The sequence below is a fragment of the Carcharhinus amblyrhynchos genome, chromosome 28, assembly GCF_965287045.1.
Source record: "Carcharhinus amblyrhynchos chromosome 28, sCarAmb.v2.hapA, whole genome shotgun sequence".
NCBI lineage: Eukaryota > Metazoa > Chordata > Chondrichthyes > Carcharhiniformes > Carcharhinidae > Carcharhinus > Carcharhinus amblyrhynchos.
This window is the reverse complement of record NC_137351.1, coordinates 18,320,767-18,337,320: the sequence shown is the minus strand read 5'-3', so window position 1 is coordinate 18,337,320 and position 16,554 is coordinate 18,320,767. Positions and strand designations below refer to the sequence as shown.

The 16,554-nt window shown below is 43.0% G+C and overlaps 1 protein-coding gene across 1 annotated transcript in view; it reads left to right on the top strand.

Moving 5' to 3' along the window:
* The window catches only part of LOC145359645 (WD repeat-containing protein 72-like), a 263,829-nt gene that overhangs the window by 89,847 nt on the left and 157,428 nt on the right, over positions 1-16,554 (top strand). Inside the window, exon 14 of the mRNA XM_080214356.1 lies at positions 10,129-10,355. Within this exon, the coding sequence (XP_080070482.1) occupies positions 10,129-10,355 (227 nt within the window). The remainder of the gene's footprint in view (positions 1-10,128; positions 10,356-16,554) is intronic.

The window sequence follows — 16,554 nt, the reverse complement described above, 5'->3', positions numbered from 1 at the left end:
GGTTAAATGTGCCTGGATTCTTTGCCCTTGCGTCTTGCAGCATTTTTAAAATTGATAAGGAATCATTTTCCGAATGTCTGAGAAAATGTGTACCACAAAGGTGCAAAGCTATGTGTAAAGGGAGAAAGCCATAGTAAATTTTGTGATCATTTGTTTTGGTACATTTACACATATTTGGGAGCATGCCAAAATGGGTGGGATTTTTCCGGCCGCACTTTCCCCAAGACTGGAAAATCCTGCCTGAGGTCAATGGGCCTTTGGTCCGGTCCCGCCAGTTACAATTCCCATGGTGGGCGGGTCAAGAAAATACCACCTGATGTAACTAGATTTTCCTCTGGTTGATGAAGGGCTAGTTTTTTTTTCTACACTTTTATGAGGTGTGAGTGTCATTAGCTAGGCCAGCATATATAAGCCATCTGTAATTTCCCTGGAAAGGATAGTGATGAGTTGCTATATGGAACCTTGCAGTCCATATGGTATGGTTCACACACAGTGCAGTTAGGGAAGGATTTCCAGGATTTTGACTAGCGACAGTGAAGGAACATCAATATATTTCCATGTTAGGATTGTGTGGGGCTTGAAGGGAAACTGACAGGCGATGATGTTCCCATATATCTGCTGAGGTGCTAAATGTCGTGGGATTTGGAAGGTGCTCCCAGAGGAGCTTTAGTGTGTTGCTGCATTGCATCTGGGAGGTGGTACCTACTGCTGCCACTGTGCGTTGGTGGTGGAGAGGTTGAATGTTTAAGGTGGATGGATGGGTTGCCAATCAAGCTTTGTCCTGGATGGCATCCTCATGCATCGGTTGCTGAAAGTAAGCGCGCAGGCTCAGCAGGCAGTAAAGAAAGCAAATAGCATTTTTACCTTTTTAGCAAGAGGATTTGAGTCAAGGAATAGGGGTGTTTTACTGCCATGGTATTGGGCACTGGTGAGGCCATGCCTAAAGTATTGGCCATGATTCTCCCAAAAGTGCTGAATTGTCAGGAAAACTGTTGTAAATCCCGACCGTTTTGTCAGTTCAGCTTCTCACCTGAATCTCCGCACTCTGTGCACTGCAGAGCTCCCAATCATGAATCTCATTAAAAACCAGGGTGGGGAGGGGCCTATTCCTGCTGGAGTCTGACAGTTCTGGAACTCTGCGCATGCGCAGTAGTCCTGATCTGTCAGATTCTCCCTTTGCTGGTCAGCTCAATGGATGGCCACCTCAGGACTCCCACTGTGCTGCCCCTCCAGCCTCCCCATGGGCCAATCATGGCCCCCACAACAATTCCTGAGCCAGTCCTGACCCCCTCCACCCTGGAGCGCCCAATGTCCAGCCCGTCCCCTCCCCCACCCCGGCAGTGGCAATCCCCTCACCCTGGCTGACAGCCCCTCCCCTCACCCGGAATCAGACTCTCCCAAGAGGCAGGCACTCTCCCCAGCCGACCACACCCCCTCACTCAACCTACCACAATCACCGACCTCCCTCCATCCCAGACCAATCCCAATGCAGAGTGGCAGTCAGACCCCCTCACCCCCACCGATTACCCCTAGGCCCCACCTACAATAGGCACCCCCCGCCCCAGCACTGCCTGATGTGTGATGGCCAGTGCCAAGGTGCCCCCTGGACATGGACACATTGCCCCTTGGGCAGTGCCAGGGTACACAGGCTGACACTGCCAGGGGCCCATGCCCAGGGTCCTCTACCACCCAACCCCCTGGGGGCCCCCAATTGCCCCCCCCTTCATTCTGGCAGGGTCTCCTGCTACTTCCTCAAATGTGGGGAGCTAATCTGAACCCCACCCAAATGAAATACTGCTGGCAGGGTGGGAGATTCAATCGGGACTGGAAAGTTCCCGATTATTACATTCAATCCAAATTTAAAAAATATTAAAAACAGACTCAAATTATTTACCTGCCTTCCTGTAGGTTTCCAGCATGGTCTGGCCTGCGACTGTTCACTGGCTCTGGGATATGCGCATCTGTTCCCGACCCATGCTATAGAGGGACGATTTACCAGGCTGATTCCTGGGATAGCATGTCTGTCATATGAGGGGAGACTAAATTGATTAGGATTGTGTTCACTGGAGTTTAGATCCTTCCTCAGATACCAAAATTGCACATAATATTTCGGGTATGGCCTCACCAGTGCCTATGCAACTGCAGTAAAACATCCCTATTCCTATACTCAAATCCTCTTCCTAAGAATGCACACATACCATTTGCTTTCTTTATTGCTTGCCATGCCTGTGATCATCAAATTCAACATCCTCCTTTCACCCCATATCCCTTGATGCTGCTCCTGGTTTGTGTGTGTCAGGCCTTTTGAGTGTTGTTGAAGTTGCATCCGTCCAGGCAAGTGAAGAGTATTCCACCACACTCCTGACGTGTGCCTTACGGATGGTGGACAGACTTCAGGGAATTAGGAGTTGAGTTTCTTTCCTCAGAATTCCCAGCCCCGACCTACTCTTAGGAAGGTATGAATTAAGAGCAGGATTTAGGCACTCGACCCCTTGAACTTGCCTTTGTATTTATATGGCTGATCCAGTTCAGTTTTTCGTCAGTAGTAACCCCAGGATATTGATAGTGGGGAATTCAGTGAAGGTAGTGCCAATGAATGTCAAGGGGGGCATGATTAGATTCTCTGTGTTGGAGATGGTCATTGTCTGGGACTTGTGTGGTAGAAATATTAGCAGCACTACGTACACCACATGGACTGCAGTGATTTAAGAAAGCAGCTCATCACAAACATCTCGAGGGCAATTAGATTTGGGCAATAAGTTCTGGCCTCATCAGCAATGCCCACACCCCATGAAGTAATTGGGCGGCACGGTAGCACAGTGGTTAGCACTGCTGCTTCACAGCTCCAGGGACCTGGGTTTGATTCCTGGCTTGGGTCACCGTCTGTGTGGAGTTCACACATTCTCCTTGTGTCTGCGTGGCTTTCCTCCGGGTACTTCAGTTTCCTCCCACAATCCAAAGATGTGCGGGTTAGGTTGATTGGCCATGCTAAAAATTGCCCCTTGGTGTCCTGAGATGCATAGGTTAGAGGGATGAGTGGGTAAAATATATGGAGGGATATCTGGGTAGGGCTTGGGTGGGATTGTGGTCAGCACAGACTTGATGGGCAGAATGGCCTCTTTCTGTACTGTAGGGTTTCTATGATTATTATATCATTTATGAAAGTATTACATGCCACCAATCAGCCCAAGAGTGAATGTTGCTTGCTGCATACGGACACAGACTGCTGCAGTGTCTGATTGGTACTGAACATTATTCAGTCTTTGGAGAATGTTGCTATGAATGAGTTTGAATCCATTTAGAACAAAATTGAACTAGCCAAACATAATGTGCGTCTAACAATGTTCCTTTTACACCTACCCTTTCACACAATAGTAGTGAAAATGGCGTGTAACTAGCTTTCAAAGCATTTTGTTTGAGTAGAAAACTGGGCCCAACCTAAAAACACGAATGAAACCTTTCTTCAGTACTTGAGCGCTCAGGTGCAAGCAAAGATCTGGGAAGTGCGAACATATAAATGCAAAAAATTTACAACTACCCAATGTAACAGTGAGCCAAACGGACAAGAAAGTCAATCCCTAGCACGTTAGTGAAGGTACCACATTGTCTTCATTGCTGCGAGGATAGAAATGAGCTGTTTGTTTGGATGAGGATAGAATTGGTTCAGCTACGATGTAAAGATGTGCAAATCAGTCCTCTCACTGCATCCTCAATGATTTGGCTACTGTAATGACCTCAATGAGTCCCATGAGGTTGGCCTCTTCAAGAATGAGCTCTGTGATTGAGGTAACGCTTGCCTGCCTAAACAGGGAGTCTTAAGTGTGAGTACTCTGAGGAGTGTCAGGTCCACAGACACTCTAGATTCTGACTTTGTACCTGAAGCACTCTTAGGACTGGAGATAATTTTGTAAATAAAGAGAATCTGGTGAAGGGACACTGGCCTCTGTGGAGTTATTTCAGCTTCATTGTAGAGGTTGTCTTCAGGAGAGTTATGGACATGTCTCTCCTAACGCTGCACATGAATATATTAACATTAGTTACAGGTGAAGATTAATTATCGACAAAATGTTGTTGCTTTGTCACACATTCTGTTTAAGGTTTGCCAATGTTGACTTGGCTGGGATTAATACTGAAAATATTGAACATCAGGAATCAAAAAGGGGAAGGTTAGAGAATATGTACATTTTAAAATTACATTAAGAAAAATAAACGATGTGAAGACTTCGAGTTATGCAGCATTCCCTCAGGATGTGTCACTGAGCTTAAGAGCCAATTAACTACTGTTGAAGTGTGGCTAAGGCTGGAAATGTAGCAGCTAATTTTTGCACAGCAAGATCCCACAAATTGCATGAGACAGTGAATGAATTATCTGTTTTCATAGAATCCCTACAGTTCAGAAAGAGGCCATTTGGCCCATCGAGTCTATATCTACCACAATCCCACCAAAATCCTATTCTTGGAACCCCATGCATTTACCCTGCCAGTCGCCTGACGCTAGGGTCAATTTAGCATGGCCAATGCACCTACATCTTTGGACACCTTTTAGCAATGCTGGTTGATATCCTCTAGGGCACCAGGGAGAATTTCCCTGTCCTTTTTCGGGTTAACACCGTGGGGGTCCTTTCCGTTGATTGGAGAGAGCAGACGGAGCCTCAGTTTAACGTCTGATGCGCCACTCCCTGAGCGTGCTAGTGTAGCCCATTGTTAAATGAGAACTGATTACATTAAACTGTCCTTGTGATATCATCCTGTTTGTTTCGATAGAAAATGTCAGCAATGAATACCTTTCAACGGGCCCTTTCAAGCAGTGGCTTGTGAGCAGTAAATTCTTCAAAGGGGTCCAGTAGCTGCTTGCTGATTTGATGCCTAAGGCTGAATATGAACAGAAAACATCAAAACCAGCTTCCTCCACTTGAGCCAAAGCTTGCCAATTTGTACAGCTTTCTAAGGTGTATATTTTACACACAAAGCTTAAGCTGGCTCAGTCCCTTGCTCTCAGTGAATAATGTGTATGGTTTTCCGGCTGTGTAAATTTAATTCTGGCATTACTCAATAACTACTTACTGTTGTCGGTAATGAACTACTTTGGAACCTGTGCAAATTTCTGAATGGCAGAGAAGTCAATCCAGGCTGAAAACTTGAAAGCATTGATTCTTGCAGAAAGTTTACTGTAATATCCCTCTCATGTATGAGTGCACCGTGTCACATACCCCATGGGTGGCACATTGGTTAGCACTTTTGCCCCACAGTGTCAGGGACCCAGGTTCAGATCCGGCCCTGGGTAACTCTCTGTATGGAGTCTGCATATTCTCCTCACGTCTGTGTAGATTTCCTCTGGGTGCTCCGCTTCCCTCCTAAAGACTGGTTAGGTGTATTGGCTGCGCTAAATTCTCACTCTGTGTACCTGCCATCTGGTGACTAGAGGATTTTCACAGTAACTTCATTGCGTGTCGATGTAAACCTACTTGTGACATTAATAAATAAACTGAGCTAAACCACGGGTGGCATGGTGGCACAGTGGTTAGGAATGCTGCCTCAGTGCCAGGGACTCCAGTTCGATTCTGCCCTTGGGTGAGTTTGGAGTTTGCATGTTCTCCCTGTGTCTGCATGAGTTTCCTCCAGGTGCTCCGGTTTCCTCCCACAGTCACTTAATTGCCCCTTTCTTTCTATCTTTTTATTTCCCTATCCAGCCTGGCAGATTAGGTTTCCTTCTGGAAACTCATATTTTAACTTGCATCCCTTGGTTTTGACTCTGAAGGTTATTTAACCCCAAAAACCAGTGGGTCCATGCCTGGTAGAAGGTAAAAACCACAAAAAATCTCAAGCCCAAGCTCAACTTGTCTTGAACCCACTCAAGTCAAATTTAAAATTGTCCTGGACTATGGCAACTCCAGGTTAAAGTCCAACAGGTTTATTTGGTAGCGCATGCTTTCAGAGCGCTGCTCCTTCATCAGGTGATGATGAAGGAACAGCGCTCCAAAAGTTCATGCCCACCAAACAAACCTGTTGGACTTTAACCTGGTGTTGTGAAACTGCTTACTGTGCCCACCCCAGTCCAACGCTGGCATCTCCACATTATGGCAACTCCAGCAGTTAAAGCCAAACATATATGAGGTTAATTACTTTTTCAGCAATGTTTGTAGGCCAAGAGGAGTAGGAATGTTTCTCTCCCTCTGATTGCGCCCCAGCAATCGCCCAATGACCCCCCCCACACCCGCCAACCCAACATGAGCCACATCTCACCCAACCCACGATCACAATATTTAAGATAACCCCAGAACCTCGTTTGGAAATCACACTCCAGAAAGGAACGGAACCTGTCTGGCTCTGTAATGATTCTTCTATCTAATTGGTTAAAGAGAGGCCATATTATTTGCCACCTTCACATGGTTACGGGATCCCTGTAGGTGCTGTACTGCTTTGACTGAGAACTGTAAATCACAGTGACAAAGCTCACCAAGATTTCAGAAGCCGGGTAACCTGTAATCAGAATAGCAATCGCTGCTCATTCGCTGGCAGTCGTAAAATCCAAGCCATTATTTGTCAAGTCCTGATCTTAGACAGTTTGTAACTGAATCACTGTTTCATCCTTTGGCTATAGACCCTCCTTATGTCAACTTTGAACATGTTTGCTCACTCATCAACTCAGCGTTGACAGCTCACATGAATCCGCTGGGAGACTCGTTAGAAATTGGCAAAATTAAATTTCCAATTTATAACAAGGAACCAATGGACTGTTTCTCGCTGTATGATTGTGAGCAGTTATTTTGTACATTTGTATTCATTGCTAGAATTAAAATGTACATTTATAACCTTAAACATTTTGGAAATGTATATTTTATAAAGCAAAAATACTGAATCATGGGATTTGGAACCTTCAGTTGTTTATACTTGCTCAGTTTTTCTGACCAATTCTTTTATCATCCGTGTATCTGAGGTATTTTTTATTTTGGCAATTGCATAGAGTCATAGAGCAATTTAGCATGGAAACAGACCCTTCGGCCCAACCAGTCCATGCCGATCATGGTGCCCTTCTAATTGGTCCCAAATGCCCACATTTGGTCCATATCTCTCAAACCCTTTCCCATCCATGTACTTACCCAAATGCTCTTAAATGTTACTATTGAGCCTGCCTCAGCCACTTTCTCTGGCAGCTCATTCCATATACACACCACCCTCTGCGTGAAGAAGTTGCTCCTCAGGTTCTTTGCCCTCATCTTAAACCTCTGCCCCCTAATTTTCTACTCCCCTGGGGATAAAGACTCTGTGCAGTCATTTTAACTATGTCCCTCATGATTTTATACACCTCAATAAGGTCACTTCTCATTCTCCTATGTTCTAAGGAATGAAATCCTAGCCTGGCCAATCTCTCCCTATAACTTTGATAATGATTTGGAATATTTGCCAGAATTTGGTTTTCCTCATTGTTTTCCCTGATTGAATCTTTTAAGAAGTTGCTGAAAAAGAACTGAAATACCACTGATTATACTTTTCAATCCTATTATATCAACTTCCTGACATCCTAATCCTTACTACTAAAGACAAAGAAAGGTTTGTTAATGGGTGTTGATTTGAATTCGAACTGTTTTCATTGTGGTACGGTAAATTCTATTTCTGCTGTCTGTTGCTTCAGACTTGCATCGAAGTTATTTTATCTTAACTGAGGAATGTATGAAATAGGAACAGGTGTAGGCCATTAGCCTGTGCTCTCCCATTTGATACAATCATGGCTGATCTCTTACCTGAACGCCACTCCCCTGCACTTTCCCATATCCTTTAATCCCCTTAAGGTCCAAAAGTTTACCGATCTCTATCTTGAATATACCCATTGATTATCTTCTAGTGTAGACAATTCCAAAAGTCTATACGCCTTTAAATGAAGAGATTTCTCCTCATCTTAGTCCTCAATGTTCAATGTCTTGCCTGAGTCTTTGAGCTCTTGTTCCAGATTCTGCAGTCAGGGGAAACATCCTCACAGAATCTACCCATGAAGAACTTTGAGCTCTGACAAAGGGTCAACCCAGACTCAAAACGTTGGCTCTATTCTCTCTCCACAGATGTTGTCAGACCTGCTGAGATTTTCCAGTAGTTTCTGTTTTTGTTTCAGATTCACAGATCCGCAGTATTTAGCTTTTATCCTTAGCAGCTTTGTAAGTTTCATTGGGATCACCTCTCATCTTTGTAAATTTTAGGGAATGTAGGCCAAATTTATTCCAGTGCTCCTCATAGGACAATCCTTTCATTGTAGAAATCAGTCCAGTGAACTTCCTGCTTGAGGCAATGATGGCTGTTGAGGCTGCAAAATTTGCTCAGAGCTCAGTCCTCTAATTCTATGGATTCTTCTTTGTGCCACTATTTGAATCTCGAATGTTTCCCATGTGGATCAGTGACCGGAAGTGGACACAGTGCTTGAGCTGCTGCCTGTCCAGAGCGCTGTGCAGTACCAGCTGACATGCACTGTTTATAACCCACCTGCGGATGGCCCTTGTTCCATGTTTATGCTCTTCTGTGATCAGGTTAACTTTTACCATCGCCAAATGGTGTCAACGTAAAGTGAGCTGCTTCTCAGTTGTGAGGAATGCAAAAGATAAAATTAGCCAATAGGAAGAATATGTAAATTGCAAAGTGGCAGTAGCTGTTAAATTCATTAAGCATATAAATTATTAAACAATAATGTTACAATTTTATCTCTTGACAACTTTCACTGGAGATCGGTGACAGTGTGTGTGACATGATGGCCCAATTGTCTGAGCCTGGAGAGTACACTATTTATGGGGCCACTGAACTATAAATAACACAAGTTTTTTTTTCTCTCCGGTGGGGTGGCAGAAGAATATAACGCTGAAGTGGAGAATCACTATAAATTGGAGCATTAAAATTTTATGAGATTTAGGAGTGTGTCTTAGGAAATGTTTATTGAGCAATAACACTGCCAGCATTTTCTTTCCAATTCTACCTCTTGTGTAAGTTATCTCCTTAAATTCACCAATGATGCACGGCCAACAAAGATACACGTTGCATCCAACAATGATGTCCATTATTGTTTAATGCATCTGACTCGTTCCCAGGGCTCCAGTACAAGCATTTTTGAGCTGACCATTAAAAAATCTGTGATAACATCCATTTGGTGCACCAATAATTCCCTTTTTATGTCTGTACTCATTGTGGTGAAGGATGTTGAGGTTGGGAAAGGGTGATGATATTTGCCAGGACACGTACAATATTGAAACTTGCAGAGGCAGAGCTCCTTATACTTTGCCCCAATAATGCACCCAAGATTCCTGCTGTGATCAGCTTTAGTAAGAAAGCAGCGGTCCGATTATGTTTTTTTTAGGTTTCTGCAAACTTTGTTAAGGAGTTTAATGAGGAAATCACGTACCATTGCAATCAAATGAATGCATGCTATTTAGCTCCAGGACAAATCAATGGTTACTGAATGTAACAAAAGAGAAGATTATGGCCTGGATTTTTGCAGTGGTAATGACAGTGAAACTGTCAGCGTTCAGTGTCATTATTCCTGTAGCTCTGGGAGCCCACACATGCATGGAATAACATGAAATCCATAAGTTGCTGCCCAGAAGGTGTTCCATAGCCTGAAGAATAAGAGCAACTTATAAATCTATTTTGTTAGTCAGAAATGGGACCTGTTGTCTATTCTGTGGCCAGATGAGAAAAGAAAAGGAAGTTGGATTTTATTTAGTGAAAATACAATGTAACGACTATTAAGATCTAATTACAATCAGGTATAGATTTAGTGTGAAATTTCCTAGTGCAGATCCTCACAAGTAGTGCACACTGTAACAGAGGTAGATGGAGTTGTGACATTATAACCCAAATTCCTGAACTGTACTGGCTGCATAGGAAATAGAGCCTTTCAAAATCTCCCACTTCACATGCATCCATGACATAAGCTCCTGGCATGATATGAAAGACTTGTTAGCTCATTGGTGGCATTTCTTTAATACTATAGGCATTTTTATTATTGAGTATTAATAGCCTCTGGACCTAGTCAATCTGTGTGCCCAAAAAGATGTTCCAATAGAAATGTACAGTGGGAAGAAAGTAAGCAAGAGTTGTTGGTGTAAAAATGCCTCATCTTTCTATTTCCAATGTGCTTAACCCTGGTAGGTACTCTTGATCGACATGAGACTGGCGATGTAGCAAAGGCAATCATTAGTTCATGTGACGACGCATCATCCACATTCATGAATGTTATGGGTTCTGTGTCTCTGGGATTTAGACCTTTTGATCCGATCAAGAAGAAGAACACCAGCTACAAACAATCTGGCTCTTTCAAATTCAGCACCTCTCCACCCACTTTCCAAACCACAGAAAACTCCAAGTCTTCGGAGAAGGTAACTGAAATCATTTAAATAGAGGTAACTCACTCTCCTATGTTTCTACAATGAAGGTTTTTATTGAGTTTGCATCAGAATGCTAATGCTTCATGTTGTATGGGGTGGTATGGTGGCACAGTGGTCAGCACTGCAGTTTCAAATGCCAGGTTCAATTCCCGGCTTGGGTCACTGTCTGTGTGGAGTTTGCACGTTCTCTTTGTCTCTGCTCCAGTTTCCTCCCACATTCTGAAAGATGTGCTAGTTAGGCGCATTGACCTGAACAGGCATCAGAGTGTGGTGGCAAGGGGAATTTCACAGTAACTTCATTGCAGTGTTAATGTAAGCCTTACTTGTAACTAATAAATAAATTTTACTTTACATTTTCTTGACACCAGGATGTTAGAATTAGGAATTTTCCGATATTAGGCTAAATGAATAGATTTAATAAAAGTGGGAGAATGGGTCTAACACCCCTGCATCAAAATAAAAGAACACAGGTTATTTTAATGCTTTGCTAGCCCAGTGAACTTTACAACCCTCAAAGACCCAAGATTAGCAGAACTTGCCGACAAGACTGTTTACTTGTAAGAAGAACAGGTAGTCTCTAACTAGGAGGAGATAACAGTCCTGCTTTTGGGTGAAGGTTTAATAATACACCTATGCAGACAAGATTGGAATTTTCTACAATGTTCCGTGTACTGACTAACTGCATAAACAGTGTGTAACTGCGACGTATAGGAGAGAGGTGGATTAGAATGCTTGCTCTGTGAGAGCTGTATTAGAGGAAAGTGCTGCTTCAGAGATTTACCTGGGATAGTTCCCTTTAAGAAGTCTCACAACATCAGGTTAAAGTCCAACAGGTTTATTTGGTAGTAAATGCCACTAGCTTTCGGGGTTTGCCCCTTCGTCAGGTGAGTGGGAATTCTCATCACAAACATAAAAAGGTATACAAACATAAAAATATATAAAGGTACACACAGTTTACAGAACACTGATTAGAATGCGAATCTTTACAGCTAATCAAGTCTTAAAGGTGCAGACAATGTGCGTGGAGATAGCATTAAGCATAAGTTGAAGAGATGTGTATTGTCTCCAGACGGGACAGTAAGTGAGATGTTGCAAGCCCAGGCAAGTCACGAGAGTTACAGATAATTCAAAGAAGTCCCCCACAACACTAATATAGATTTAATGTCAGGTTTACATTACCTCAAATCAAAGCAAAATATTAATGTTTTACTTCCCACCTCCTCAGCAACAATATGTGCTTCATTTGACTGGCTCACATAATTCCTTTACATATTATCTACAGAGGTAAAGACTTGCTATATTAATTGAATATAACGAGTCTATCTCTTCTATAGTTCCAAAAGGTAGATTGGCTTCAGCAGTGCAGGGTGCTCCCTACTAACCTGACATGTTCCTTCCTGCTACCATCTCCATTAGGTAGTTATAGCTGCATACAAAGTGTGGAGATTGATCAGAGGTTGGTTGTAACTGCTTGGAAATGTCAGGCTGCATGCAATAACGCGACTTCCTTTTTACAGATGTAAAACTATTAAAGATAAAGTACATCACTTGGTGTGTGATAGACATGCCTGGAATGCAACATTATCAAGTTTACATGTCCCCAAGGCACCACTCATATTGAATTAGAGAAGATGCTCATTTATACGAATGACCCCTTTTATGATTAGAAGGTGCAATGTGTCTGTTTTATTGAATTCCTGTGATTCCCATTGGTAGGTGCTCAGATCAATTAAAGTTCCTGCTTTGTTTTTGAGAGAGTAACAAGCTCAGTTTGAAACTACAGAAGTTCGGAATTCTGTTGCTGGGAATGTTTCACTGACCTGGATTTTGCAGTAAGAATAATGATGAGGCTAACAACACTCACTTGGTTACTGGGGAGTAAATCATGCAGCAACTTCACGGCATCTGCAAGTGTGCTGGTTAGCACAGAAAGTTGCTGTCTGTGTTGCATTTTTCCCCCATAAGCTTCATTCTAACATATTTCTTCAGGAGGCGCAACATTCAAATGCATGAAATTGTAGTGCTTATGCATTAAGAATCCACTAGACACCCTAAAGGCATTAAGGCTTGCCTATTCAAGTGTAAATTAGATTTTTAACCTTGCGATCTGTCTTAATTATAGGCTTCAGCAATGAAAATTAACTTTTACAAGTGTGGATTCTCATCCCTTAAATATTGAGGGTGGCACAGTGGCTAGCACTGCTGCCTCGCAGCACCACGAACCTGGACATGATTCCTGGCTTGGGTCACTGTCTGTGTGGAGTTTGCACATTCTCCCCATGTCCACGTGGGTTTCCTCCGAGTGCTCGGGTTTCCTCCCACGGTCTGAAAGACGTGCTGGTTAGTTGCATTGACCCAAATAGGTGCTGGAATGTGGCAACTAGAGGAATTTCACAGTAACTTTATTGCAGTGCTAATGTAAGCCTTACTTGTGACTAATAAATAAACTTTACTTTTATTTTGGTTGTAGTTGGACAGTTTCAAAAATGAAATAAGCAGAATAAGGCATTGTGAGTCAACCCAAAGCATCTGGACTGCAATGTTTCAAGAAGTGGAGATGCTGGCGTTGGACTGGGGTAAACACAGTAAGAAGTTTCATAACACCAGGTTAAAGTCCAACAGGTTTATTTGGTAGCAAAAGCCACTAGCTTTCAGGCCTCTGACCCTTCGTCAGGTGAGTGGAGAGTTCTGTTTGTGATCAGAATGCCCCACTCCCGAAAGCTTGTGGCTTTTGCTACTAAATAAACCTGTTGGACTTTAACCTGGTGTTGTGAGACTTCTTACCACGTTTCCAGAAGTCAGCTCACCACCACCTTCTTAAGGGGAAATAAGGATGGGCAATAAATGCTGGCCAGCCAGCAGCACCCATATCCTATGAATGAATAAAAAAGTATATTTTTAATTTTCTCTGTCTCTTTCATCTGTTTTTCTCTTAATCCTTTTTTTTCACTCTTTATTTCTTTTTTCCGTACCTGACTTGACATTGAATCACATATTCCAACATTTACTTCCTGGTTTAGAATCTGCGCTACTCGGTAAGGGTTCTTCAATCTGATTGGCATTGGGCCGGTGGAGGGAGGGTGAAACACTGTTGCTCACTTTTTCAGACTGTTTCCCTGTAGCTTGTGAAGCACTAGTTTCACTCTCTAATAATCAGAGTGGAAGAGCAGGGACAATTGTAAATGGGATGAATGTTGAATCCCATAGTTTGCCACTTACTGCAGAATCTGGACTGATTTCAAATACAATTGATTTCCCTTTTTTTAAAATATTTTTAAATAAGTATGATTCAAAACCCTTGGTAAAATGTAACTCGTGGCAGTTTCATTTTTATATCTTAGACAAGCTTAAATTAAAGTTCAAAGTTTATTTATTAGTGTCACAAGTAGGCTTATATTAACACTGCAATGAAGTTACTGTGAAAATCTCCTCGTCACCCCGCTCCAGCGCCTGTTCGGGTACACAGAGAATTTAGCATGGCCAACGCACCTAACCAGCACGTCTTTCGTGGGAGAAAACCAGAGCACCTGGAGGAAACCCATACTGACACTGGGAGAATGTCTGTACGAAGTCTGCACAATGACTCAAGCTGGGAATCGAACGCATGTCCCTGGCACTGTGAGGGAGCAGTGCTAACCACTCTGTCACTGCGCCACCCAATCTATGGCACTGCTCATTAGAGATCAGTGGACACGCAGACAAGAGTATGATGCCATTACATACTGCAGAAATATAAATGTGGGGATTTTTTGAGCTGAACAGTTGAATTGTAAAAGAATTGTTAAAATACTTCTTGGGGCAGTTACAGTTTGAATAATCTTTATCATCCTTGAACATAATTGTTGGGGTCAATCAGAGTTTATTTTTCACATAGTAAGGTAATTTTATGAATTGAAATTCTCAGTGATAGGGAGCATTTATAGAACACAAATAGAACATTTGGTCCAACAGGTCCATGCCTGTGAACTTCCTACCACACTTGGGACTGGATTTTATGTAGCCCTTCTAAGCCCATCATTAAGAAGACTCACAACACCAGATTAAAATCCAACAGGTTTATTTGCTCCCTCGTCAAGTGAATGGAGAGTTGGGTTCACAAACAGGGAATATATAGACACAGGCTCAATTGCAAGATAATGCTTAGAATGGAAGTCTTTACAGATAATCAAGTCTTCACGGGTTCTGACAATGAGAATGGAGAGAGAGGTAATGACAGATTAAAGAGGTGTGAACTGTCTCAAGCTAGGACAGTTAGTAGGGTTTTGCAAGCCCAGTCTAAATGGTGGGGCTTACACGTAATGTAACATGAACCCAAGATCTCAGGTGAGGCCGTCCTCATGCGTGTGGAACTTGCTATCAGTTTCTGCTTGGCGATTCTTCATTGTTGTGTGTCTTCAAGGCTGCCTTGGAGAACGCTGATCCGAAGGTCAGAGGCTGAATGCCACGCAATGACGGGAACCGTTTTATAATATATTAACGTATAAGTAGCAGGCCTCTCTGCTGTATCATCCCCCCTCCCCTCACATAGGGAATTCCCTTAGCACGGTGTACAACAGGATTTGTAAAACAGGCAGTTGGCAAACAGAGCACGCTTGGGGATGCACAGAAAAGTAGAGCTGTTGGGGGAGAAAGTCAAGCCCAGGTAGAACCCTGGCTCTGCCTCCTCAGTTTGAAAGTAAGTTGGGAAAAGCCAGCTGTGCAGTGTGTGGGCTGAGATGAAAGGATGCTTAATGTGACACTTCTGTTGACTTGAATTTTGCGGTTATAAGGATGGCAAAATAGTCAATGTTCACCATAATTACAGCTGTGAAACCTTGTGGAAATGACAGCTCTCCCTTCACTTTCCTGTGAGCTTTGTGAAATTGCTGCATGTGTATGTTCATTGCCCATCAAACATGCTGCAGAAAGTTAGAACTGAGATCTAATAGGGCAAGTAACTTTTCAAAAGGGATATTTATGATAATGCCATTCAACCCATTTGGCCCAGAAAGGAAACAATTTAAGTTGTGGTATCTCACTCCTATATGTTGTGAATTGTTGCTAGAGATATTGAACATTTTTTTCCACCCTGTGTGCTTTATTTCTTGCTGCTAATCCTTATTTTTTGTTTCTCTTTATTTGTCTTTCCGTCCTAGTTTTTACTCTGATAGTGATAGTTGGTAACTCCATCTCACTGATCCATCTGTTTTTCACTCTTAACCTTCATTCTGTGGAAATGGACTGTTGGTTCCATTGTTGATTGATGTCTGAGGTTTCCCTCACTGGCGCAGGGAAACATTCCAATGGTGTGCAGATCAAAAATCTTTCAGGCTGAAGGGTTCTATTAAATTTTTTAAAATGCACACGTCCCTCCACTATTTAGGAAAGGCAAGCGAGGGAGAAACTGGGCAATTATGGGCCAGTTAGCCTAACATTTGTTGTTGGGGAATTACTAGAATCTGTAATTAAAGATGAATGATGGCACACCTTGAAAAGTTTCATCTAATCAGGGACAACCAGCAAGGATTTGGAAGTGTAGGTCTTGGCTGGTGAATTTGATGGACCTTTTGAAGAGGTGATTGGAATAGTGGATAGGGGCTTGTATTTTGGATGTTATTTACATGAAGGCATTCAATAAAGTCTCTTATAAAAGACTAATGGGTAAATTTGAAACTGATGAAATAAAAACATGTTATTATCCTAGTTGAGATTGGCTGGGCAGAAGGAAACAGCAGGCAGAGATAAGGGCAGGTACTTGAATTGGCAAGATTGACTGGTGGCATCCCACAGGAATCTGCGACCGCCAGATAACTGAGGGTGTAAAGTAGAAAAGATCACTGGCCTCAGTCTTGGGTAGGAAGGCAGGGAGTGCCTCCTCCCTTCATAGGCCAGATACCTCCGGTCCTCTTTCCACCCGTGACCTATCCCCACGATGGCACAGTGGTTAACACTGCTGTCTCACGGCACCAGGGGTCCGGGTTCGTTTCCAGGCTTGGGTCACTGTCTGCGCAGAGTCTGCACATTCTCCTCGTGTCCGCATGGTTTTCTTGCGGGTGCTCCGATTTCCTCCCACAGTCTGAAAGATGTGCTGATTAGGTGCATTGGCTGTGCTAAATTCTCCCTCAGTGTACCTGAACAGGCACCGGAGTGTGGTGACTAAGGGATTTTCACTGCATCTTCATTGCAGTGTTAATTTAAGTCTACTTGTGAC